General features: G+C 37.5%; 2 protein-coding genes across 3 annotated transcripts; both read right to left on the bottom strand.

The window, feature by feature from the left end:
- Positions 1-9830: 9830 nt before the first annotated feature.
- On the bottom strand, positions 9831-13923 carry LOC116017145 (uncharacterized protein At4g15545). Of its 2 annotated transcripts, none has more exons than XM_031257673.1 (9): positions 13575-13923; positions 13432-13500; positions 12104-12160; positions 11863-11908; positions 11398-11487; positions 11034-11291; positions 10518-10560; positions 10247-10325; positions 9831-10154 (listed from the first exon to the last, which is right to left on the bottom strand). In XM_031257673.1, the coding sequence occupies exons 1-9, from the start codon at positions 13863-13865 to the stop codon at positions 10062-10064; spliced, it is 1026 nt and encodes a 341-aa protein (XP_031113533.1). In that variant the 5' UTR covers positions 13866-13923; the 3' UTR covers positions 9831-10061. The 2 variants fall into 2 exon arrangements, with proteins under 2 accessions (XP_031113533.1, XP_031113532.1); XM_031257672.1 differs by having other exon boundaries at positions 11398-11490; positions 13575-13922.
- A 4948-nt stretch (positions 13924-18871) lies between these two features.
- On the bottom strand, positions 18872-26139 carry LOC116016669 (pyruvate, phosphate dikinase 2). Its single transcript, XM_031257030.1, has 21 exons — positions 25984-26139; positions 25568-25831; positions 24652-24708; positions 24298-24531; positions 24041-24178; positions 23641-23803; positions 23305-23540; positions 23073-23201; positions 22784-22963; positions 22445-22582; positions 21813-21977; positions 21566-21727; positions 21388-21477; positions 21073-21211; positions 20811-20988; positions 20592-20721; positions 20373-20501; positions 20137-20274; positions 19949-20026; positions 19687-19778; positions 18872-19149 (listed from the first exon to the last, which is right to left on the bottom strand). Exons 2-21 carry the CDS (start codon positions 25820-25822, stop codon positions 19107-19109), a joined length of 2874 nt encoding a protein of 957 aa, XP_031112890.1. The 5' UTR covers positions 25823-25831; positions 25984-26139; the 3' UTR covers positions 18872-19106.
- Between the last annotated feature and the right edge of the window lie 1428 nt (positions 26140-27567).

Genomic DNA, 27567 nt, shown 5'->3' with positions numbered 1-27567 from the left:
GTAGTGTCAACACTGGTGCCGTTGTCAATCTCTGTTTCAATTCTTGAAAAGCTTCTTCACACTCTTTGTCCCACAAAAATTTTGTGGTTTTCTTCATTAAATTAGTCAAGGGTCTTGCTACCTTTGAAAAATCCTGTACAAACCTCCTGTAGTAACCTGCTAAACCCAAGAAGCTTCTAACTTCTGTGACCGTAGTTGGTGCCGGCCATTCCATCACAGCTTTCACCTTTGCTGGATCCACCAATACTCCCTCCTTTGTAACAATATAACCCAAAAATGCTACACTGCTTTTCCAGAAGTCACACTTGGATAACTTGGCATAGAATTGGTTATCTCGCAAAGTCTGTAATACCTTCCTCAAATGTTCTTCATGTTCTTCAGAAGTCTTAGAGTATACCAATATGTCATCGATGAATACCACTACGAACTCGTCCAAGTATGGCCGGAAAACTCTATTCATCATGTCCATGAATACGGCAGGAGCATTTGTTAATCCAAACGGCATTACTGTAAACTCCTAGTGTCCGTACGTCGTACGAAACGCCGTTTTGGGTATGTCTTTCTCGGCTACCTTCAATTGATGATAACCTGACCGCAAATCTATCTTCGAGAAAGTCCCTGCTCCTTTCAACTGATCAAACAAAGCATCGGTGCGAGATAAAGGGTATTTATTCTTAATAGTTACGTGGTTCAATTCTCTGTAGTCAATATACAACCGCAGTCCACCATCCTTCTTATTTACAAATAAAATTGGAGCACCCCATGGCGAAACACTAGGCCTTATGTAGCCTTTGTCCAATAGTTCTTGTATCTGCTCCTTCAATTCTTGCATCTCCTTAGGTGCCATTCTGTAAGGTGTCTTCGAAATTGGCTCAGTTCCTGGTACCAAGTCGATCGAGAATTCTACCTCTCTATCTGGTGGCATCCTTGGAATCTCCTCCGGAAACACATCTAGGAAATCTCTTACCACCGGAATTCGGTTCATTGCTTCCTCCTCCTTGTTCAAATCTTTGATCATACACCAGTAAGCTTCATGGCCTTTCTCCACGTACTTCTTCATTCTTTGCATGGTCACCAATTTCACCTATGGTTTGCTTATACCTCCTTTGTATGACACTCGCTTTCCATTGGTACCTCTTAGAATCACCTTTTGTTCATTGCATATGATTTTGGCCTTAAACTTACCTAACCAATCCATGCCTAACACCACATCTATGTCATCTAATTCAAATTGTATTAAGTCTCCAGAGAAGTTTGTTCAAGCAATAACAATTGACAGGTTTTCGTACATATCCTCACAAGTCATCACTCTACCCGAGGCTATCTTTACATTTATCTTTATCTTAGAAGTTGGCTCTATCCCCAATTTCTTAATAAAAGTAGAAGATATAAACGAATTTGACGCACCAGAGTCAAACAATACATAAGCAGGTATAGAGTTGACTAAGAATATACCTAAAACCACATCATTAGCTCCTGCTTGAGCTCTGCTCATAACAAAGATCCGCCCTTGCCCATTGCCACCATTTCTGTTCTGAGTGTAGTTATTGTTGCTCCCATTCCTATTGCCAGGATTGTGATTCCCACCACCATTTCCACCTTGGTTTCCAGGATTCCTAGGCTTGTTCCCATTTTGATTACTTCCATTCATGTTCTGCCCTTGGTTTTGAGTATCCCCATTCTTCTTGGCGTAACACTCATAGGCCCTATGTCCCATCTTGTTGCAGTTATAGCACTTCACCAAATTTCCTTGACAGTCTGTTCCTGGGTGATCCCTCTTGCATATCCTACAATTAAAGTGCATGTCCCCCATTTGATTCCTCTTCACCAATCCTTAGCCTTGACCCTGACGATTTCTACCATTATTGTTGTTACTATTTCTTTGGAAATTTCGGTTTGGCTCAAAAGAATTAAACTTAGGTCGCTTATCTCCTTGTTGCACATCGTCATCTATCTTCCTTTTGTTCCTTCCATTTATGTCCTTCTGAATCTGCTACACTCGATAATGACTGGCAGCACTACTGTAGGCCTCGTTTAGGGTCTGGAACGTCAATGCACATACAACCTTTTGTGTCTCAAAATTCAGTCCGTTAATAAACTTCTCGGCCTTCCTAAGCTCATCCAGAACTAAAGCAGGTGCAAATCGCACTAGTGCCAAGAACTTAGCATAATATTCTTGAATTGTCATGCTTCCCTGTCTTAGGTGTAGGAATTCATCATATTTGGCCATCTTGACATGGGCTGGGTAAAATCTTCCTCTCATCTCCTCCTTGAAAGTCTCCCAACCAAAGTTGGGTTGCTGGCGTAGTACCGATCCAACATTAGCCCACCAGTTGTCAGCCTCCTGCTGAAGGTAATACGCAGCCGTGTTCACTCTATGTTCCATCGGACAATTAACGGCATCAAACAGCTTATCAAAAGTGCGGATCCAGTCTTCCATGATGATAGGATCTTCTTGCCCCAAGAAGTTCGGTGCATTCGAATGTTGGGTTCCATATCTGTGTTTTTGCATTCGAATGTTTAGGAGGATGAGTTCTGTGTATTTTATGCCAATATTCTGTGTATTCTATGAAGACATTCTGTGTATTCTAGGCAACCGTTCTATGTATTCATGTTAGTAACACAGGTTGTGATGTGTTTGTGCATTCGAATGTTAGGAGGATGAGTTATGTGTATTTTGTGTCAATATTCTGTATATTCTATGAAGACATTCTATGTATTCTAGACAACCATTCTATGTATTCATGTTAGTAACACAGATTGTGATGTGTTTGTGCATTCGAATGTTAGGAGGATGAGTTCTGTGTATATTTTGTGTCAATATTTTGTGTATTCTATGAAGACATTCTGTGTATTCTAGACAGTCGTTCTCTGTATTCATGTTAGTAATATAGGTTGTGATGAGTTTGTGCATTCGAATGTTAGGATACACCGAATATAAGCCCAAGTACTATCTCTTATGTTGCATGTTTTTCAAATTTCACAATGTTGTTTAAATATTCACCTTTTGTCGTGTGTGTTTTTGTGATCTGATGAACTTGTGTGTGTTTTTTGTTCTTGCTTCTTCGTCACTGTTTTTGTTATTGTTCAAATTATAGTTATATTTTTGTTTTAAAAAAACCGTAATGAGATCCATAACAATACGGCGTCGTTTCGGACCAGCGTCCACAATGCATTGTGGACCCTGGTCCATGGTATAACAATCCCTAAGAGAGTTAGAATATCAGCTAACTGATTTGCAGAATTGACAAAGCTAGTTTTAATACTTCCTGACACAACTTTCTCCCTGATGAAGTGGCAATCAACCTCGATGTGCTTAGTCCTCTCATGATAGATTGGATTTGAGGCAATGTGAACTGCTGCTTGGTTGTCATTTGAGCAACCTGACCACATTGTAACTCTTGAAGTAAGTGTTTCAGCCACATAAGCTCACACGTGGTAAGAGTCATGGCATGGTATTCAGCTTCAGCACTGGACCTAGCAACAACATCTTGCTTCTTACTTTTTCAAGATATAAGATTACCACCAATGAGAACACAATAACCTGAAGTAGAGCGTCTGTCAAAATGACACCCAGCCCAGTCTGCATCAGAATACCCAACAACTTGAGCATGTCCTCTATCTTCATAGAGTAAACCTTGCCCTGGTGTTCTTTTGATGTACCTTAGAACCCGAACAGCAGCATCCAAATGAGTATCACAAGGACTCTCAAGAAACTGACTTAATACACTGACTACAAAGGAGATATCTGGATGAGTTATTGTGAGATAATTCAATTTTTCAATTAATCTCCTATATCTCTCTCGGTCAGGCAATGGCTCCCCCTGTCCTTGTAAAAGTTTAACATTCGGATCCATTGGATTATCCACAGGTCTACAATCCAACATACCAGTTTCTTCTAAGATATCCAAGGCATACTTTCACTGAGAAATGACTATACCACTGTTAGATTTGGCTACTTTAATTCTGAGAAAATACTTTAGCTTGCCCAAATCCTTAGTTTGGAACTGACTAAAGACTCTTTCAATTGAGATATGTCTTCTTGATCACTTCCTGTAATAATAATGTTATCTACATACACTACAAGATATATGCATTTCCCATCATAATGGCGATAAAAAATAGAATGATCAACTTCACTACTGACCATACCAAACTCACACACCATAGACCTAAATCTCCCAAACCAAGCCCTTGGAGACTGCTTTAGACCATACAAAGAACGACGGAGTTTACGTACCAAACCAGACTCCCCCTGAGCAACGAACCCAGGTGGGTGCTCCATATAAACCTCCACTTGAATATCGCCATGGAGAAAAGCATTTTTGATATCCAACTGGTGTAAGTCCCAATGATTTATGGCTGCCAAAGATAAAAGTAATCGAACTGATGCAGTTTTAGCTACAGGAGAAAAAGTGTCAGTGTAATCCAAACCAATTCAAAGATTTGAGTGTAGTCTTTTTCCACCAGTCGCGCCTTAAGGCGATCAATCTTGCCATCAGGGCCCACCTTCACAATATAAATCTACCTACAGCCAACAACAATCTTACCAGGAGGAAGAGGGACCAACTCCAATGTTCCACTAGATTGCAAGGCCTCCATTTCTGTCAACATGGCTTGGCGCCAACCTGGATCTGAGAGGGCCTCACCAGTGGATTTAGGTATAGTCACAGAAGAAAGGTGAGATAGAAAGGCAAAGTACCGGGAAGATACACAATGATAACTCAAGAAAGTATATATAGGATGAGGATTACGAGTAGAACGTGTACCTTTCCGGTTAGCAATGGGTGCCTCAGTGGAATCAATGACAGATTGCAGCGAAAGTGGTAGAACCGCAAGAGGAGGATCAGATGGCACAAGTGAGTCAATAGGAGCCTCAGTAGGTGTAGGGTGATGACAGCGTTGATAAACCTGAAGGGGGCGGTTAGGAATAATTGGAGGATCAGTATTATGGGCAAGAGGAAGTAGACCAAGATAAGGACTGGGAAGAACCTCTGAAACAGACACTTTGTCATTTGGAGAAGGCTGGAAAAAAGAAGCAGACTCAATAAAAGTGACGTCTGCAGATACGAAGTGACGCTTGAGTGATGGAGAATAACACCTATAACCCTTTTAAAGTCGAGAATAACCTAAGAGAACACACTTAATAGCTTTAGGGTCTAATTTTGACCCTAAAGGAGCCATGTCATTAACAAAACAAACACACTCGAAAACCCGAAGGGGAAGAGGAAAAGGATCAATGGAAGGATAAACAATGGAATATGGAGTATGGTTGTTAAGTACTGAGGATGGCATGCGGTTGATTAGGTAACAGGCAGTAAGAATAGCATCAGCCCAAAACTGTGGAGGAACATGAAAGTGTAACAACATAGTACGAGCAATTTATACTAAATGCCTGTTTTTACGCTCAGCGACCCCATTCTGCTGAGGTGTATAAACACACGACCTTTGATGTAACATACCCCGAGATGTCATATAGGATTGAAAAGGTTTGGAGAGATACTCCTTGGCATTGTCACTACGCAAAACACGAATGGGTTTACCAAATTGAGTTTGTATTTCAGCACAGAAATTTTGAAAAATCTGGAATAATTCATAACGATATTTCATAAAAGAAAACTCAAGTACATCTCGAATAATCGTCAATAAAGGTTAAAAAATAATGAAAACCTAAAGTAGAGTTGACACGACAAGGAGCCCAAACATCTGTATGTACTAAATCAAAGAGGGACATAACTCGATTATTGACTCTCCTTGGAAAAGACTGACATGATTGTTCCCAATGTGACACGACTCACAATCAAAAGACTCAACAGAAAGACCTAGAACCATCCGATGAAGTTTGGAGAGACTAGGATGGCCAAAATGACTATGAATAAGCGTAGGAGAGTCTGTGGACGCACAAGCAGCAACACCACCTCGCAGGTAATAGAGGCTTTGTGACTCAAGCCCAGTGTCAATCACCTTCCCCGTACTACGATCCTGCACAACAACCGAATCAGCACAAAAGGTTATGGAGCAGTTAAGGGTACGAGTAATTTTACTCATAGAGATAAGGTTGAAATGACTATTAGGGACATATAACATAGACTCTAAGGGAAAAGATGGCATAGGAGAAGCATGACCAACACCAATAGCTGGTGTTTGATAACCATTAGCTAAGGTAACCATGGGCAAAGTCTTAGACTTAGAAACATTAGTCATAAGAGATATATTACCACAAATATGATCTCTGAGGCACCTGAGTCCAGTATCCAAGTACTAGGTGTACTAGTTTGAGAGAGACAAACCAGAGAGGAGGTACTAGTATTGGGAAAAGGTGTAGGAGTGGCAAGACGGGATGCTTTAAACTGGAGGTACTCTTCATAGTCACTAGGGGTTATCTCGACTGATGTGGAACTCACACCATGAGCCTGAACCTCAAAACCTAGCTTGTACCACATTAACAAAACGTGGAGGTATGCCATGTAACTTGTGGCCTACCTTGTTGCAATATTCACAGCTAGTACGGTTACCACGACGAGCACCATTACTACTAGTAGGCCCAGAAATCCCTCTATCTGTAGCTCGAGATACGAAAATAGATGAATCTCCAATAGGCTCAATTGAGGGAGCAGACGCGACTCTGAGTATTCTAGCAACAGTTTCAGTCAAGATAGGTACAGTAAGACTTGCCAGAATCTGATCTCGAACATGAACTAGATCAAGACGAAGGGTAGCCAAAGCAAACACCATGAAAAACCTGTCACATTGCTTAACATGACCATCAACAGTCTTCGCATGTGGCATCAAGTTATTGTATTCTTGTTGTAAAACTTCAATTTGACCTAAGAATTCAGGCATACCCATATCAACAGTCCCACGGAAGTTAAGCATATTCGAGATCAGTGAATAAAACCTTTGTACATCATTAATGTAAAGAGACTTTGCATTGTTCTAAACATCATAGCAGGTTTCATATGCCTTGTAAATGTTATGGAGTTTGGGATCAATTGATTGTCACAACATATTTCACAATAAGTCATCCACCTTTTCTCATTCACTTTTTTTCTGTAATTTCCTCAACCTTCGTGTCTAGATGGGTAGACATACCTTTGCCTTTAAACCAAAGTTTCACGGATGCAACCCAAGATGCATAATTTTCACTCCCAACTAATTTGTCCATGGTAATAGTTGGAAAAGAGGTAAAACTTGTAGAAGACGATGTCATAACGATAAGCAACAAAAAACAGTTCACTGACTGGGCAGTGGCAGCGGTGGTGGCCGGAATCCAGCGGAGGTAACCGGCGGCAATGAAAAAACTGAGAACACAGTCAGGAGCGTCTCATTGAGATGAAACCAATGGTGGCAGCAGCGTCTTGATCGAAGATCGGACGAGAGAGATCTGGCTGGAAAACCGAAGAGCCTCCCGGCGACGGTGGTGGCGAATGGCGGCGCGTGCGACGGCGGACGACAACCGGATTTCAGCCTCAAGCTTGCGACGGGGTTCCGGTGAGACCTATGGTGTTGGTTTAGGAGAAAAACCACAAGGCAAATGTCGGAACGAGAAAATAGTCGCGACAGGCGGCACTCTGGTGGCGACGGCGAAAGAGTTTAGTTTTTAGGCTCTAATACCATGTTAATATACGAGAGAATAAAGTATTCATATATTTCATACTCAAAGAACTGTACAGACAACCACTATTTATACAGGAATAATCTATCAACCTAATGGGCCTAGTGATGAACGGAGTTAGGGTTTCAACAGATTATAAAATATTCTTTGCCCCTGTTGCTAAACATGGCACAATCAGGATGGTTATCGCGCTAGCAGCGCAACACTCGTCGCCTATATATCAGTTGCACGTGAAATCAGCTTTTTTGCATGGTGAACTTCAAGAACAGATATATATTGATCAACCTCCTAGTTATGTGAAACATGGTACTAAAAATAAAGTTTATAAACTTAAAGAGGCTTTATACGGGCTTAAGCAAGCCCTCGTGCTTGGTGCATCCGTATTGAGGCTTATTTTTTGAGAGAGTTTTCAAAATTGTCCATACGAACATAGACTCTTTGTTAAAGTTAGAGAAAATGAAAAGATGTTGATCATATGCATGTATGTTGATGATCTTATTTTTACGGGTAATGATCCTGCTTTATTTGAGAACTTTAAGCAGTATATGAAGCTTGAATTTGATATGACGGATCTTGGATTGATGCATTATTATCTTGGTATGGATATAGTGCAATCCACCAATGGCATTTTTGTTTCTTAGAAGAAATATGTGCAAGAAATTTTGAGCAGGTTTCATATGGAGAATTGCAAGTCGGTTAGTACACCTACTGAAGTGGGTCTTAAGCTTGTTCAGAATCCATAAGGGAAGGCGGTTGACAACACTCTTTACAAGCAATTAGTATGGAGTTTGATGTATTTGACAGCTACAAGGCCAGGTGTTATGCATGTTGTAAGTCTAATATGTAGGTACATGGAACATCCAAAGGACATTCATCTTTTGGCTGCAAAACGGATTCTACGTTACTTAAAAAGAACGGAAAATTATGGTTTATTCTTCAAGAAAGATGAAGAACCAAATTTATTTGGTTTTACTGATAGTGATTATGCATGAGACATAAATGATAGGAAGAGTACTTTAGGATACGTCTTTACGATTGGTTCCGGAGCTATCTCGCAGTCTTCAAAAAAGCAACACATTGTTGCATTGTCAACCATAGAAGCGGAGTTTGTAGCTGCAGCTGGTTGTGTTTGCCAAGCAGTTTGGTTAAGGAACATGCTTGAAGTATTGAATTTCAAGCAAGAAAGAGCTACTTTAATTTACTGAGATAATAGTTCTGCCATCAAGTTATCCAGGAATCCAGTTTTACATGGGAAAAGCAAGCACATAGATGTGAGGTTTCACTTCCTTCGAGATCTTTCAAGAGATAGAACAATTGAACTAATTTATTGCAAGAGTGAAGATCAGCTTGATGATATAATGACTAAGTCATTGAAGTTGCCTGCATTTCAGAAGCTGAGGAAGACACTGGGAGTTTGTGAGTGTAATTAAACTGAATGTTCTTCAGTTTACGAGAGGGAATGTTGAATAAATTAGTCATCTTTTGACCTAGTTTTATGAAATTTTTAGCCTATTTACGTTAATGTAATGCCTATATAAAGACTATTCAATAATAATGTAGTATTGTATTCTTCTAATATCTTCCTCTGTTATACATCTTCATGTGATGTATTCTACTTGCTTCTCACACGTTCAAGTGGTGCAATCTCTGAAACAAACGAGTGGGATCTCTTTATTTCATTCAATCCTTAAGGACATTAAACAACTATTGATTGAATTTCTCATGTGTTTATTATTTTTGTCAAACAATCTGCAAATCAAGCTATACATATGTTAGCAAGACAGTCTATGGCCCTGTTTGGTAAATAATCAGCCTATCAGCCAATTTTGGCTTATTTGACCACTATTAGTTGTTTGGCTAATAAGCTTTTTGTAACTCCAAAATGCTAAAATTCAAAATGCTACTCAAAGCAGCCTTTTCAATTAGCTTTTTGAGAAAAGAAATTATACCAAACAGCTATCAGCTAACAACTAATTTATCAAACAATTTTCTACAATCAGCTAATGTTATCAAAAAATCATACCTTCTAACCCAAACAGCCAACCCAATCAGCCAACAGCCATTTACCAAACAAAGCCTATTTCTATAACCGGTTGTTTGGAGTGATTTTCCAACCCTCCTCTCATCATTTGTAATGTGTTGTCTTTAGACATGATTCAATGCAATGTTTTCTTCCAAAAAAAATATATTCATATGAACCCAAAAGGCAGAATTATGAGAAGAATAAAGAAATCCCATTAAAGCAAGTTCCTTTCAAAGGTCATGTTGAAAGTTGGCGAGTCATTTGCAAAAAATAATACTCCGTACAACACATGTAACGTGTTACTTTACAAACAAACAGTTTAATCAGAAATTCCATGTACATTCGCTCTAGAGATCCTCCCAGCCACTTTACAGCAAGGTCAGGCCGTGGGAAAACCTTCTAAAATGGTGTGGTTTAGTCATTTTAGTGAACATTGCGGGTGATCAGCCCTTCAAAAATGGTGTATAAATCCTTGTTGTCTGGACCAAAAATCTCATCCGCCTTTCGCAAACAATCCTAAGAGCATTCTCAAAGCAAGCGGCCATCTTATTTAGACATGATCAATGGCTAGAAGCAATGAAATACAAAGCTGTAAAAGAACGCCGTACCTCTTTTGTTTGTTTGTGGGAATTCAACTCCTTCACATTTGATAGAAAGGCACCAAACTGCTCATACGACAACCGGCTCCTATAAAATGACCAAGAAGAATCACTCACTATGCATGAGCCTTTCCACCGTGTAATATGGTTAATATGAAATATTAATTTAAAGAATGAGGAAGATGTGCATTCAGATTGCAGGCACAATATATATTTCAGTATAATCAAAGTCATTAAAAGATCGAAGAAAAAAAAAAACCCAATAGTATTGGTAGCAAACCTGACTTGGCGGAAGAATTCTTTTCCATCAACTCGAGTTCGCGCTAAATCAGATCATGCAGAAGTACAGAATATGCATTAGTTGGAATGAGTAGCAACTCCAAAAACGGAGTTTGTGTACTTAATAAATAAACAAAAAGAAGCTAGCCCATTAGAAAATTATTTCATTCCAAAAATATAGGACCAACATAGTGTTAGCAGCTACCATCAAACGAAACAGATGTTTAAAAACAAAATAAATAGAAGAAAAAAGAGAAAATTATAATATTCACGTGTCAACTTCTCCAATGTGGGTTTTCATTCCCCTGGTAAACATTGCCAAGAAAGGGCTTGGAATTATCCTCACAGTTAGAACAGAAACTAGTAATTAGTATGTTGCACACATCACTGTTTATAAACAGCCGATTAAAATTTGAGAGCGTTTTGCTTGATTGATCATATTGAGAAGGTACCTCATCCAACCATCACTAGGGAAGCAGAAAGAACTAAATCAAACGTTATAAACTGGGGAACTCACCAGATTGTGATCCTGCATCTAAGCTTGACATTGAACTGTGCTGGCTAGGCATTGATGAAAATAAAGAAGACCTATCATCAAACATGCCCCTCGTGGTTGCAAATGAAATCGAATGTCTCCTAGGGGGAGAAATCGGTTTTGGTGATCGTGTTGGAGAAACAGATGCTGACAAGCTTGGAGGGGAACCGGGAGGAGTAAGCCGAGGGGTGCTAGTCTGGGATGCTAACAACAGGCCTTGTGCTATGCGGGGCCTCAAAGCTGCAATGCATTAAACGTCAGATAAGTGCTTGTGAACTTATAAATATTTCCATAATATCACTTCAATTAATTTTATTCTCTCTTAAAGTCAATACATGTAGCGTACCTTCAGTATCAGAATCCTCTGTATTATTGTTTCCACTATCAGACGATTGGCTCCGTAAAGGAGGTTTTGTAGGCGGCAAGGTACCATCACCTTCTGAAGAATAGAAATAACGTCAGTGGAATAGTAATTACATATAAGGGAAAGGTTTCAACAGCACCCTAAAATCACAACTATCGAATTTTGGGAATGACATGAAATATAAAAACTGTCTGATGAAGAGGTAACCTCTTAGGTCCTCAGATATCTAACCCACCACCAACACCCACAAAACAAGTGACCAACACAATGGAAAAAAAAAGGGGGGGAAATGCTTGAGAACAGTAGTGGAGTTATCTGAAGAAGAAAAGTGAAGTGCATGTTATGGCTCAGCAAGGAGGTTTCTATTTTAGGAAATTATACAACATTTAAGATGAAAAAGCAGATGGAGAATGAAATAACAACCAGAAAATTACACAAAAGACAGACCTATTTGGCCTGGTCCACGTGCAGCAATGCCCTCAGCAGCTCCCGCCTATTCAATCAAATTAAATAATTAAATAATTAAATAAGGAATTAGGGATCAAGGCATTTTCTCAACAATCATATCAGCACGCCAGTTACAGACAGCAGTTCAACTAGGTCTATGATTAACTAATAGTGCCCATAACTAAGTAAACATAGAAGTGCAGAAAAGATGAAATGCTCTAACTTTGATAGACCAACTCACAGGGTTATCTTCTTCCTCTTGAAGTGACCGCATAAGTGTCTTTCTGAAGGCTTCCAACTGCAAGCATTCGAGAAAACTATTACTCCGTACTGAACATAACCAAGGCACTACCATCAATAATGGTGAAAATGTGATATAGTAATCTTGGAGGACTTGCTATTCGACCCTCCCCCTCCCAACAAAGGTAAAATTTTCATAAAGTATTGCCTTTGCCTACCAATTTGTTAACAAAATTAAAAATACTATCAATTTCTACATATAGATTCTGTAAAAGCTCATAAGATTTTCTTGAGTATGGTAATATCAGTTAACAGTCTAGAACCCATCAGACTAACTTTACAACTTCTGTGGAACATTAGAAGAGGACTCATACATATCCTCTTTACAAAATTCAAATAGTTCACCCTTCCAAATAGAAATTAAATGCTGAATAAGGTTTCACAGTTACAGTTAGCCCAACTGTCACTTCTCTGTTGCAAGCTAGTTGTCCAACAGCCATACATTACAAAATTTCCAAAATCTATTACTACATACATGCTAAAGGGAAACTTATCAAATTCAACTAATATAGTAAAATGGCATCAATTGATACTCATACTTGTGCAAATTGTAGGGAAAATCCAAAAATCACAAAATCATCAATGTAAATCAGATGTATATGTTAAGGGCATTTGAAGACTCTTACTTCGAAAAGGTCATGATATAATTCCACATAAAACTGTTAATGGTGTTTGTTGATCACACATAAAATAATCAGATAAGATACAACCATGAAACTTATTCCTTATAATTATAAATACAACCTCAAGGCTTAATAACAACAGGGTACGTGCTTCATAACTTAATCATTTGACTCTTCCAATATCCTTCTTGTTAGGCGGGTAAAGGGCCACGTCTATCAATTGATGGCTAGGGTTGTTGGGATGAGGCCATTGAAGGGCCAATTCAGCACCCTGTCTCTCAAATATGTGATGGCGGTCTATAAGGAAATAAAGTTGGGTCCTTAGCTACTAGCTAATAGCTATAACTTTTGGCATAGTGATAAAAGTTTGATCCTAACAAGTGGTATCGGAGTAAGTCACGGGTTCGGGTTCCAGTCCAGCAAGAGCAAAAGACTGGCAAGTGCTATAGGAAAAATTGTTGGGCAGGGCAAGATAAAGGGCCAAATTCATCAATAGATGGGTAAGAGATTGTACTAGTTAAAGCTTTTTGGGGTAGTGGTAAGTGTTAAGTGTTTGATCATTAACACTTGTCTGGAAGAGTTTAGTATTAAATATTACGGAGCAGTATTTTGACTATATAAGAAAAGTATAGTTGGGCTCCAATACCTTAGCAACATCGCGATTCAGCTTCCTCACTGTGGCGGACAGCGCGGCGTTCTCTTTCACCAAGCTCTCCTGCACTTCAAATTATGAATGAATAAAAAAGTTCATACGGAGTAGTTGGGTAAACGGAGTGGGGAAGTTCGGACCTTTTCTCGCTCAGTTTGGGCAAGCTTATCGGAAGCATCGGAGAAGGAGGCGTCAATGGAGTCGAGCTGCGACTGGAGGTCGGAAATGGCGGCGTCTCTGTCAGCGACCTCGCGGCGGAGGGTGGCCAACTCCACCTCCAGGGAGGAGACGCGCGTGGACAGGGCGATGGAGGTGATCTTACGCGCAACATCCAGTTGCTCGAATGGATCCGACGGCAAAACTGCCAAAACTTCCTCGGGAAGATCGAAAGTCGTGTTCGGTCCCGGTCCTCCCGATTCGTTCGACAACATTTTCTACGCCACTGTTTTCCTTTTCTCCGATTTTGTTTTTTTTTTTTTTTTAAGGAATTTTTTGTGACATGTATATACACAACGAAGATGAACAAGGTCCAGTGCTACATGTGTGACAGAAGAGAAAGATGGATTGGATAAGGATTTTGGACTTACTTGTCTCATTTTGTATTATTTTATATATGCAATTTGTGGTCTACTAAAAAACGAGTTGTTTCGCAATTGTTATACCATGATTTATATTGCATTGTAAGTCATGATATAAAAAGTATACATACATTTAACTGTTTTTGTACATGTAATTATGTAAACATAATTGCTGATACAAACTGTCAACTGCAGATACAGAATGTGTCAACTACATACACATAATTTAAAGATTTAAAGATTATTTTTAAATCAAGATCTACAACATAAGGTAGACCCTAATCCATGGTATAATTTGTTGTTTCACCCCTTTCGAAGTAATTCAAGTGGTCGTCGAATTAATGTTTAGTCTTATTTACTAAAAATTTAAGATCCGTTTCAAAATTTGGAAAAGAACTTTTGTAAGTTATTTTTTAGATTTTTTTATGTTGAGGTGTTCAAAGAAAATAAAGTTAGACATGATTGAAAAAATCGCTAGGCGCTCGGGGAGCGCCTAGCGCCTAGGACGCCTAGTCGGGGATTAATCGGTGCCTAAGCGTCCATGTATTTTTTTATTTTATTTTTTATTTTTTAAAGACTAATAATTATAAATTATATAATACTTTAATAGTTAATACCAAAATATTAAATATTAACCTAAAAAATATCTAAAGTTTGTACAATTTAGGATTATTTCGCTCAAAACGATATGATGTTGTTTTGAGTGAAATAACCCATTAAAAAAAAGAGCAATAGTTAATCGACCGACTAGAAGGCCTAGTCGGTGCCAAGTCAGTCTAGTCGATGCCTAGGCAGTCAGCGCCTAAGCGGCCTAAGCGGTGCTTTAGCGGCCTAAGCGGAGCTTAGGCGGCCTAGGCGGTCGCCTAGCCGGCTAGCCACCTAGACCACCATTTAATGTGATACGCTAGGCGGTCGACCAGCGCCTAGCGCCTAGGCGGGGATTAATCGGCGCCTAGACGGGATTTTTGCAACACTGAAGTTAGAAAAAAATATGTATTCCGGTTAATGAAAAAAAAGTTTAATTTGACAAAAAATGTATTCCTACATTTTTAGTCCAAAAACATTAGTACCATGCGATTTTCGTAATGGTAATTTTAATGCTTCCCATGTGTATTGCACGGAAAATCATATTTTTGTAAGAGTAATGCTAGAAACTCCTATAATGTTTTTCCTCTCCAATTCACCTCACGTGATGTGGCAGCTTCTAATTAGTAATTAACTATTATTTTGAATTAGTGGTAAATAAATTCATGGCACCTAAAGAATGAATGTCACATCATGAGAGAAAATGTTAAAGGTGAAGCATTTCCCTTTTATTACTGGTAATAAATAATAACATAAGTGGAGTATTTTGTGTTCTAGTGGCACCTGGTTACACTCCCACATGAGAGGGGTGAGTTCAAACTTCAGTGGAGGCGATATTGGCTCTTTATGCTTCATTTAGTTGAGAAAGTAGCTATGAACAGATACTACATTGTAAAGGAGTCAATAGTACTAAAAAATATATATATATAAAGTCATCAAAATCTTTTCAAACATATTTCCATATTGTTTTCATAATTAATAAAAAAAAATTCAAGCGTATTTCTTAAAAGAACGGTGTATCAAGGATTGTTCATAGAGTTTAAGGGTGTATTTGGTAACCTGTAAAATGACTTTCGGAAAATGTTTTCTGTGTTTTCAGTGTTTGGTAACGTTCAGAAAATGTGGTCAACGGAAAATATTTTCCGTTAACCAAGGAAAATCAGTTCATTTTTCTAGAAAATGACTTACAGAATTTTTTTCGGTAAGTCATTTTCCGGAATCGACAAAATTTCTGTTTCGCATGTTCTCGGCCAAAACCAAACCTTATCACCCATGATCGTGGACCAAGGAGGTGAGGAAACCGCCGGAAACCTGCGCTACGTTTTTTATTTTTTATTTTTTTATTTCTATTTTTTAATAAATAACATTATTTTAATATTATTATAATTTTTTATATTTTAAATAAAATAATTACACTGTTTAATTATACAATTCTACCATTTTCCAGAAAATGAACCAAACACACAAAGACAGTTTTCCATAATACATCCAAACACTGAAAATGAAACTGTTTTTCATAAAATGACCCATTTTCCAGAAAACATTTTTCAGAAATCATTTTCCTGCTTTCCAAACGGACCTTAAATGAAAAATGTTTTGTTTGGATAAAAAAACAGGTTATTGCCTTTGTTTTTTTTTTGTTTTTTTTGTTTTTTTTTTGATAACCAGAAAAATTATAGTCACTATCTGAGAGTACGCACTAGGTAAATCTTCCTTTTATATAATAATCCGTAAATTACACATGAGAAGTAACCGCACTAGGAAAATCATGTGTTACAAGCTCAATTAAAAAAATGTTGACAAGAATTAAATTCATTACTTTTATGGATGTGAATAATACTTCATATACTTGGTCACCCCCTATTAGCAAGACATTATTCTTTATTTTGACCCTTATGAATCGACTTTAAAAATATATATATATATATATATATATATATATTGTAATATTATTGACTCTATTACAATGTAGTATCTGTCCATGCATACTTTCTCAATTCCCACATATTGAAGCACAAAGAGTCAATGTCCCACTAGAATTCGAATACCTAACATTTGAGAGAGTTGCAGAGATGCATATTAAAACTAGGGAAAATTATGAATTTGGTCCCTAATTTATAATGGTAGTGACGACTCAGTCCCTGAGTTATGACCATATCCATTTTTAGTCCCTTAGTTATGAGCGAAGTGGCGCATTTGGTCCCCGACCGTTAAAATTGACGGAAAACTTAAAAAATATTTAAAATTTTAAGGGTAAAGTAGGGAATTCACATTTTATTCACTTTCTTATATTGAAACCACTTTTGTAACATTATTTTCAACTTCCTAGCATTCTATTTCAAGGTTCTTCAATTCCAAAAGTCATTCAATAATCCTCGTATGACTTGTTAGTAGTCTGAGTTTCGTATAAGGAGCCTATGACTCACTACAAACAAGAGAACACTTAATCATTGTCTTCAAGCAAGTAAAACAAACCACCCTAAAGTTTCTGATTTCCCTTACTAAACATAAGGGTAATCAAACCATAACTTTCTTTTCAAAAAAAAAAAAAAAAAACCATAACTTTTGAAATACAAGAAGATGTCAATTATTTCTCAAGTTATTTTTATGACAAATTCACCAAGGGAATAACTTGAGATTTTTAATACGTAAAATTCATCTGTAAGCTCTGCAGTAACTTAATCGAAAATCGTATATTCGTATATCATGACAATATATGAAAATTATATTATATATATCCATCACCTTCTCTGTCTTCTTAAAAACCAGAATAACGAATGAGGAACCTAAGACTCAGTTATGAAAATTCTAAAAATTTTGTAACTTTTAATTATAAAACTAATAAACAATTAATAGTTATGCATATACAAGAAAAATAATTGCTTATATTGATATATTTTTCTATGTATATACGTTTCATCAACTTTTTGTATTTTTTTTTTTAAATTGTGGCCAAGCACCTTATGCTTAGATGACATGTAATGTTCTCCCATATGGGAGGTTATAAGATTAGCCAGCCCCCAATGGAGAACATACTACGATATAATAGAGTTAGTTGTATTAAAAGAAAAATTGTTTTAAATTGTCGTTTTCTCATGTTTCATGTCACAGTTCACATTTATCTTCTTTTTTTTTTTCGATACATTATATTTCACATTTATCTTTCTTTTTTTTTTTTTTCTATTTACATGTTTTTCTTATATATGTTAGGAAAGAATGATAATATTTCATTTTGAGTATTTAATTACAAGATATATTTGGCCTATAATATGTAGAAAAAATGATGGTCAAATTATTAAAACAAATTAATGGTTCAGATTGTTTAGATTTTTATTTTTTCTTGAGATTTTTTAATTTATCCTTAATTATTAACTTACTTATTGATTTCAATAAGAAATGTTTTAAGTTCGAACCTCATTCCAATCAAAGTTGGCATAATTAAATTCATCACTCTATTTACTCTTATTAAATTGAAAATTAATTAGTAGCTAAAACAAAAATGATACATATGCATTTCTTTAATTTAGAATTATGTGTCTACAATGTCTTTATTTAAAAATTTATTCATTATCAATAAATTAAATATGATAAATAATTTTATTAGCTATATTGTCTTTATTTTCTCCAATGTAAAGATTCTTTACATTCAAATTCATCAATTGATATTTATTACATTGTCCATTATTTTCTTTTTACACTATTTTGTAATTAAATATAAAAAAAGTACCATGAAAAAAAATTAAAAAAAAAATTAGTTTGAAGCCATCATATTAACTAACTTGAGGGATTTGTTGACAAAGAGAGTATTCAAATAATGAACAAAATAAGTAGGAAACTGTCTCGTAATATCTTTAGATTACATCAATGTTTAAATTTTTACTACTTTATCTAATCTTCATCCAGAATAACTCATTCAACAATAATGGTTGAACCAAATAAACTCCGAGTAGAACATCTAAATGATTAGTATGGTTTTATGTTGATAATAATATGTAAATGTTAATTATATCATTATCTTAAATAGCTACATTTAAAACTCATTATTAAAACTGTCAATTTAGGGCAATAGAATACCGTAACACACTTGATGCATTAAAAAAATGCCGAGACTACAACGAGCTTGTTTGGCAACTAGCAGTTAGCGGTTAGCGATTAACGAATTGTGAATACTGGAAAATGCAACGGTTTGGAGCAAACTGCTACTCTAAACCGTTGAAGAACCAAAACACTAAAATGGTGAATCAACCATTTACGAAACAAGCCTAATTATATGGTTTGAGTTTTAAAAAGGAAACTTAATTAGTATTAAATTTGTATATACACTTAGCACATTTTGCGTAGTGAAGGAACACAATTTTCATGGTCACTTTTTCACTTTGTTTTACATTTCTTTGTATATCCGATGTCGTAGATGGTTAATTATCATTATTATTTTATTTTTAGTTTACTGTAAAATATACTGAACTACTAATCTATATTTACAGCTTATAACATGTAGTATGGTCTTCCTCAAACAGCAACCTGAGCTGCAGCAAGCCTAGCGATCGGCACCCTGTCAAATTAAAGGGATCACACTTTATTAGGCACACCTACTATTCCTATAGTGCGGATTGGTGTGAAGCATACAGTAATGGTGCACCATACTTAAATGTCAATAGTGCTTAATATAATTGGCTTAAGTGGTAAGTACACATTTTTAAGACACTGAGTGTTAGACTTGTCATTTTTTGCCCTTTACCGTCTTCTGTCCAACAATACAATTCTCCATCTCAAATTCGTAACTTGGCTCTGATACCACCTATTAAATCAAACGCTTACCACTTATTTCAAAAGCTATAGCTAAGACACAACCTTATTCAATTATATCGCCATACATTTTTGAGATGCTGGGTCAATGCTGGACTTGGTCATTTAAGCCCTTTACGGCCTTTGCCCAACAACCTTCCAACTTACTGAGTACTAGACTTGGCCTTTATTGGCATCCGTCTAATTCATATATATTATGACGTTTTCCATGTATAAATAGAAAACATTCCAGCATTGATCCAACATACCATGAGTTGAATAATACACAAAAAAGTGTAGGTACCTGAATGGAGAGCAGGACACATAATCTAATCCAGCCTCTGCAAAGAATGCAACAGAAGAAGGCTCCCCTCCATGCTCTCCACAGATTCCAACCTGTTTTTTTTGTTTAACACCACATGCACACATTGCATATTAGACTCTTTTACTCCTCATCATAACTTAATTCAAGATTAATTATTTTAGTTTGATGATGAATGGGCAAAAAGATGAGATATGGAGCTGGGTGGGAAAGATGAAGATCGAGGAGCACGGCCTACACTGACCTTCAAGCTTGGCCTAGCAGCACGTCCTCTTTCGGTGGCAATCTTGATCAGCTGCCCAACACCTTTCTGATCGAGAACCTGATTCCGATCCGAATATATACGTACAAGTTTTGGTGGTCACTAAGCTAGAAGGATATGTGATCATCAATGTAACAGCTTGGAATGGAATTGAAGTCATACATACATACCTCAAAGGGATCGTGTTGAAGAATGCCCTTTGACAGGTATACAGGTAGAAACTTTCCTATGTCATCTCTGCTATATCCGAATGTCATTTGTGTGAGATCATTAGTCCCAAAGGAGAAAAACTCTGCCTCTTTTGCTATCTGACACATACAACTCTTTTCATCACTAAACTAAACTTCCAACAATGAGTGGAGACAATAATGGCTGTCTCATCTATCTCAACATTAAACATATATACCTCATCAGCCACAAGAGCTGCTCTTGGGATCTCTATCATTGTGCCCACCTTATAACTCAACGAGCTGCCCATCTCTGAGAAAACCTTACTCGCAACACCACGAACTAAACTCACTTGATGCCCTAATTCCTGTCACCCATAACTTAACTTGGTTATCAAATATATCAAGACATATATATAAAAGCATGAATGAGATGATGGATGGATGTGCATATATACATGGGGAGTTCCAACAAGGGGAACCATAATTTCGGGCAGGACAGTAATCCCCTGGTTGCTCATTGATACTGCAGCCTGAAAAATTGCCCGCACCTGCATTTCTGTAAGTTCAGGATAGGATATCCCCAGCCTGCAGGCAGGTATAAGATTCAACTTAGTAATGAAGTTTCTTGGCTGGCTGGCTATACAGAAATGAATTGAAAGTATGTATGATAAAACCTGCAGCCTCGAAATCCAAGCATGGGATTCACTTCAGAAAGTTTCTCAATCCTAGAGTATACTTCCTCCTCACTCATTCCTGTATCTGCAGTTAGTTCATTCACAATCTGTTCAAGATCCCCTTCTGGCAAGAATTCATGGAGTGGAGGGTCTAGCAGCCGAATTGTCACAGGTAGACCTGATGATGAATGAATGAATGAGATTTAATTTGCAGATAAGAAATTAAAGAAAAGTGAAGTTGTGAAAGTAAGAGGTGAGGTACCATCCATTGCACGAAAAATTCCTGCAAAATCAGATCTCTGATAAGGTAGCAACAAGTTGAGGGCTTCCTTCCTTTGCTCCGCTGTAACTGCCATTATCATCCTCCTCACAGCCTTTATTCTCTCATCAGAAGCAAAGAACTGAAATGCCAAATCCAGAAATATTTTCCCACCTCAGTTAAGGCTGATTGTTAGGTCTGGCTATCATGGTGAGTTGTGATCTTTTCGTGATTAGAAATAGCTCGCTCTATACGATGGAAGAAGACATACTGCAATTACTAAAAACTAAATATCAGAAGAAGGAGGAGAAGATCTACCATGTGCTCAGTCCTACATAGCCCAATTCCTTGAGCACCATTATTTCTTGCTGTTAATGCATCTTCTGGTGTGTCAGCATTTGCCATAACCTATCACCACCCGCATATATAAAATAAAATTTATTACCAAGGCCAAACTTATTGATACAAAATAATAATAATAATAACATTACAGCACCTTTAAATGCCTTATTTCATCAGCCCAAGACATAAAAGTCTCAAGATCAGCAGTCATAGCAGGAGGAGAGAGTGGTTGTTTACCCAAGATCACTTCACCGGTAGATCCGTTCAGTGAAAGCCACTCTCCCTCGTTTATTGCATTGCCTCCAACCAGAAGAACCTGCAGTAGCGTAGTAGTGGTATGATGAATCAATCAATCCTTACACATTCAAGAGATCGATCGAGAATCCATCCTAAGTATATACCTTCTCGGCATCATTCACACGAATATCAGCACAACCAGACACACAACATTTTCCCCAGCCGCGGGCTACAACAGCTGCATGAGATGTCATGCCCCCTCTTGCTGTCAAGATCCCAGCAGCAGCATGCATGCCCCCAACATCTTCAGGACTTGTTTCAGTTCTCACCTATATATATATATATATACATAATTGTTAGTATCAAGTGCTTACCACTTACGCCAAAACCTATAGCTACCGCCACACATTTTCGAGAGGCTGAATGCTGGACTTGACCTTTAGCCTTCGCCCAACAATCCCCAGCCACTGGGTGCTAGACCTGTCTGGCTCTAATATCACTTCTTAGGATCAAGCGCTTACCACTTATACCGCCACACATTTTCAAGACGCTAGGTGCTGGACTTGGCCTTTACCAGCCTCCGCCCAACAATTCCCCAGCCACCAGGTGCTAAACTTGGTCTTTACCGGCCTCCGCCCAATAATAATCAATCATATTGCACCATGAAAATATAGTATTAATGATTGGAACAAGATTAAGGTAAGGATCCTGATAATCTAGATGCAGTAATAAATTACAGCAAACAGTGCAGAAAGAGCAAAAGTAAAAATGATTGAGATGAGCTGAGATGATATACCAAAATGACACTCTTCCCTTGAGAATGCCAAGCTTCAGCATCATCAGCACTGAATACAATCTGCCCTACAGCTGCCCCAGGAGATGCAGGCAACCCCATAGCAATCACTTTGTCTTTGTAAGCAGATGGATTCTCAAACTGTACTACAAAAACACATTCAGATCGAAATGAACAACAAACTTTCTTTTCTTAAAATTCAAGTAGCTAGCCATCAATTAGCAGCCTTTTCTACCCATTTGAGTCATTCATCTGTCAATATAATTTCTCTGAAACGTCTTTCAATGTAGGTACAACTAGAATCGCCTGATTTTAGTAGTATGCAACTGGAGAGAAACTAACCTGAGGGTGAAGAAGTTGGTCAAGATGCTGCGGCTCAACCATCTTTATTGCAGTTCGAATGTCAACAAGTCCCTCTTCAACCATGTCCACAGCAATTTTCACCGCACCTTTTCCCGTACGCTTCCCTGACCGACATTGTAACATCCACAGCCTATTTTCTTGAACAGTGAATTCAATATCCTATCTTTGAAGAAATGCCAGAAAACCCAAACAAAAAAAACGATCAGTTATGCTTTGATAACATATGGTACTAAATTTAATGTAACATTCTGTTTAACGCAAGATTTACCATCATATCTTTGTAATGCTGTTCTAAAATCTCACAGTTCTCCAGGAGCTCCTTGTAAGCTTCAGGCATACAGTTCTTCATGGTGTCCAAGTCTTCAGGTGTTCTGATTCCCGCAACAACATCCTCTCCCTACAAAATGCTGCTTTATCAGTTCATTTATCAAAACATTGTTGAACAGTAAAAGAAATTAGATGCCTGGCCTGCTCAAACTGAAATAGCAAGCAAGGAACACCTGAGCATTAATTAGAAACTCTCCATAGAGTTTCTTTTCACCAGTGCTCGGGTTCCTGGTGAAGAGGACGCCTGTTCCTGAGGTGTTACCCATGTTCCCGAATACCATACATTGGATGTTCACTGCAGTTCCCTTTAGGCCAGTTATCTGGTTGATACTTCGATACTTAATGGCCCTTGGACTGTCCCATGATTCAAAAACTGCCTTGACAGACAATTCTAACTGCTTTCTTGGATCTGTGCACAGTCAAAAACAAAAAATGATGTCTGATCATGAGAAAAACTTTATTAAAAAGAACAATAACCAGAGCAGTAAATTATAATAAATGGTACATACCTGAAGGAAACTTTTCACCCTTAGCTTCAATATATGCATTTTTGTATTGCTCAACCAGCTCTTTAAGGTCAGAGGCTGTTAGGTCTGTGTCAAGCTTTATTCCTTTGGAATCCTTCAATTTTTCTAGCTTTTCCTCAAACAATGAATGTGGGATGCCCATAACCTTGAATGTAGAAACACAGAAATGAAATTATGTTAAACAAATTAATTGTAACAGATAAACGATGTGATTATTAGTTGTACAGAAGAACTTAGATCATTCCATTGCATTAGCAATGGTCTTTAGGAACAGTAGAGAACAAATGGAGGATAAAAAATAAAACACAAAAACAAAGAAGGATATCAAATGGTTTTTTGATGGAAATTAAAGTTCAAAATTGACATTGTGGAGAACACTCACGACATCTCCAAACATGTCCAAGAATCGCCTGTATGAATCGTAAGCAAACCTCTCTCCACTTTTGGCAGCCAAGCCCGCAACAACCTCATCATTGAGTCCAAGATTCAAGACTGTGTCCATCATTCCGGGCATGGAGATCTAAGTGGTTAAGGCATAAATAAGTGAATATATATATTTAAAAAAAAAAAAAAAAAAAAGAAGCAAAGATCACAAGATGAAGGGTTCTAGGCAAAGCGTGAAGGGTATTAGAAACTCACAGCAGCTCCAGACCGAACTGACAGGAGGAGAGGCTTGAGGGGATCCCCAAGGAAAGCTCCCATGTCCTTCTCAACTGTGTGTAAACCTTCCAATATCTCCTCCCACAATCCCGGTGGGAGTACTTTCCCGTTTTCTTGATACTCTTGGCAAGCTTCTGTTGAAATAGTGAGCCCAGGAGGCACAGATAAACCAATGCTTGCCATTTCAGCTAGGTTTGCACCCTTTCCACCCAACTGTCACATTCATGAAATGGTAATAAATTTACATTTCAACCATTCACAGAGACTCTTACTATCATATCATTATCAAAAGTTCTCATCTCTTCTTTGTAGTAATTGTTTGGAGAGACTCACCAAAGACTTCATGCTTTTGTTTCCCTCACTTCTCCCCTTGCCAAAAGTATACACTCGCTGCACCCCGGCAAGAGAAACACGTACATTATTTACTGATCGAGAACATTTGGAATAGCTCATCAAACTGAAAATTTAACAAAATTGTTCATCCATGCAACTATATCCATCACTTCCTTTTTTTTACTTAATATCTATCTTTTTTTCCCTATTACCATCTCTTGTTTAAGTGAATTTCCTGTTCCCTTTTACTCTCACATTCCAATTGAATTGATTGGGAACAACTAACAGTGAAAAAACTAAAACCATTAATAGTACTTGGTGATTCCAGATGCAGCAAATTAAAGTTTTAAGCAAAAACATTGAAAACTTATCTTCTTGCTGTCAATAATAACTCCTATTGCAGATTGCATAATGAGAAAATCCCACTAGAATGGCCTCACAGTCACTCTAAATTAAAGGGAGAGACATAGATATACTTAGTACAGAGTCCTAGGTAGGTTGATAATCAGTTAACTACCCTAATGTGCTCCTACTGCATGTTAGGATCAAGCGCTTACCAGTTACGCCAAAAGCTATAGCTAGTAGCGAAGGGTCGAAGGCACAACTTTATTTCTTTATACACAACCATCACATTTTTCAAGACACTGAGTGCTGTACTTGGCCCTTTAAGCCCTTCACGGACCTCTGCCCAACAATCTCAAGCCACTGGGCGCTAGACTTGGCCTTTACCGGCCTCCGCCCAACACTGCCAGATGGCAAGTTCAGGCTGCCACTACACAACACTCCAAGTCTGATCTGGGATATTATTAGCTCAGTTTCCCAATTTGGAAATTTAAAAAGAAAAAGAAAAGTTACAAACACCCAAAGTAAAAAAAAAAAAAAAAGATTTTATATATATAGTTTGAAGAGTAGGTACCTTCTTGGTAGTTGGCTCAGAAGCTGGAGTAGTGAGGACCGCTCGAGGAGTCGCATGATGTTTTCGTCGAATTGAGAAGCTATTATTAGAGTTGTGGCACCTAATGATCCTCAGACGACTGCACCACTTCCCAACAAAAACAGTTGGAGGGTTGGCTCCAAGAAGATCAATCTGCTCTGCATCTCTCTCCTTCAACAATCTTCTTGAATACCCATCACTTGTACACCTTATTCCTATTCTTTTCACAATATTCATCCTATACAACTTTTTTAAATAAAAAACAATAATCAGCTCATGATCAAACAGCAATATATGATCAACTCCAAGTGTAACACAACGCGTTTATGATTACAATCATAAAAAATTGAAACAAATGAAGATTGACTTTTTTTTTTTTAAAAAAAAAAATCTTGAACCTGATATTGGGAAATTGATGAATAGTAGACTGAATGAAGGGATGGAAAGTATAGCAGATGGAGATATGATTTTATTTTGAATGTGAAATTATTTTTTTGCAGGAAAAGCGAAATGTGGTGGGGGTGTCTGTTTTGGTTTAAATCAAAGCCATTTATGTGTGGACTACATTAAAATCAACCCATACAGACTACAAGACAATAATTCTTCTTCTTTTGGCGCCAAGTTGATTCCCTGAAACTAACCCATACTCTGCCAATAATATGGACATGGGATTTTCCATTGCTGCCCTTCTTGTTAGACGAAATAGCAAGCTGAGTTACGGATATTTACCCTTGGACCTTTTTTAAATAATAATAATATTGGTTTCGTATATAAAGAAAAATACGTAACTAATAAAGATTATTATAAAAATCATGTTTATTGCGCACTTTGAACTAACATTTATTTAATAATTAATCAATAAATAGCATGCTTATGTATTACAATTTACAAATTGTATTAGTCATTTAATTTTCTTTTTGAAAGTCAAAAACTTAAAAGTTATATTAAGCAACCGATAACAACAGAAGAATAAAGTTCAGGAGAGAGTTGCCCCATGAACGAGAGCTAGATTTGGAGCCAGTTGCTATAGCTAAGGCATGAACATTTCTCGTTTATTGATCTCTTGACATGACTATAGACTAAGGAATCAACATAAGACATTAAGGGTGTGTTTGGTTGGTGGGTTTAGGTATAAGGAATGGGTATGAAAGTGATTGCTTGTGTTTGGTTGATAGGTTTTGTGAATGCTACTATGGGTTTGGAATACCCCATTAATGAGAAAACTCATACCCTTATTAAATAAGGGTTTCATCCCTCTTCCTCCTTTCTTCCCCAACAATTAATAACCATTCCCATTCCACCCAACTACCAAACATACTAAATACTTTCACCAAAACCCATTACCATTACCAAGTTTTTGATACCCATTCCGATTCTGATTCCCATGTGCGAACCAAACGCACCCTAAGTAAAGTATTGATTAAAAATACAACCAAATAAGAGCGAATGCGCTGAATTTTAACCAAGCCATTGATTACTCCTATGCAATTTGACACCAACCGAGCTCTAGTGATCCCGTGTTCTTTTAACCACAAAAGGGCTTCACGGCATGCTAGAGTTTCAGCCATGAAAGGGTCTTGAGGGTAGTGCAGAAAGCCATTCACAATAGTGACGAACTCCCCCTGGTATGTGAACAGGACGTCATCGTACGCTGCTTTGTCCTCTTGAAGGAAGAGAGCAACATTAATTTTGCATACAAAATGGGTAGGCTTCCACAATCGTGACTTCTTCCCTAATGTTTTGGTTCTGCGCATTTCCTTCGATGGAAACTGACCAACTCATAATATGAGTTTTTGCTATCCTCCACGTCGTGTGATAACAATTATTTTGACTATATTTTACACCATAATTATTTGATTCTGTGCATATTATGGTGTGTTAAGTTGGGAAATTGGATTAATTAATGTGTTTTCACTTATAGTTTCATCCAATTGCATAATGAAGGGAAAATGAAGCATTTAGGAGCAAATTTGATCAATTAA

Source organism: Ipomoea triloba, chromosome 4, assembly GCF_003576645.1.
Source record: "Ipomoea triloba cultivar NCNSP0323 chromosome 4, ASM357664v1".
Taxonomy (NCBI): domain Eukaryota; kingdom Viridiplantae; phylum Streptophyta; class Magnoliopsida; order Solanales; family Convolvulaceae; genus Ipomoea; species Ipomoea triloba.
This window is presented reverse-complemented; position numbering and strand designations above follow the sequence as displayed.

What these genes read in the sequence shown, in the direction of transcription:
- LOC116016669 (XM_031257030.1), bottom strand. Translation starts at nt 25,822, where the DNA reads ATGAATATTGTGAAAAGAATAGGAATAAGGTGTACAAGTGATGGGTAT. An exon ending in CAGTTCGGTCTGGAGCTGCT is followed by an intron (nt 24,179 to 24,297) that starts GTGAGTTTCTAA and finishes TTAACCACTTAG; the next exon opens with ATCTCCATGCCCGGAATGAT. An exon ending in CCCTTGTTGGAACTCCCCAT is followed by an intron (nt 20,502 to 20,591) that starts GTATATATGCAC and finishes TATGGGTGACAG; the next exon opens with GAATTAGGGCATCAAGTGAG.
- LOC116017145 (XM_031257672.1), bottom strand. Translation starts at nt 13,865, where the DNA reads ATGTTGTCGAACGAATCGGGAGGACCGGGACCGAACACGACTTTCGAT. An exon ending in AAGAGGAAGAAGATAACCCT is followed by an intron (nt 11,909 to 12,103) that starts GTGAGTTGGTCT and finishes TTGATTGAATAG; the next exon opens with GCGGGAGCTGCTGAGGGCAT. An exon ending in GAATTCTTCCGCCAAGTCAG is followed by an intron (nt 10,326 to 10,517) that starts GTTTGCTACCAA and finishes GTCATTTTATAG; the next exon opens with GAGCCGGTTGTCGTATGAGC.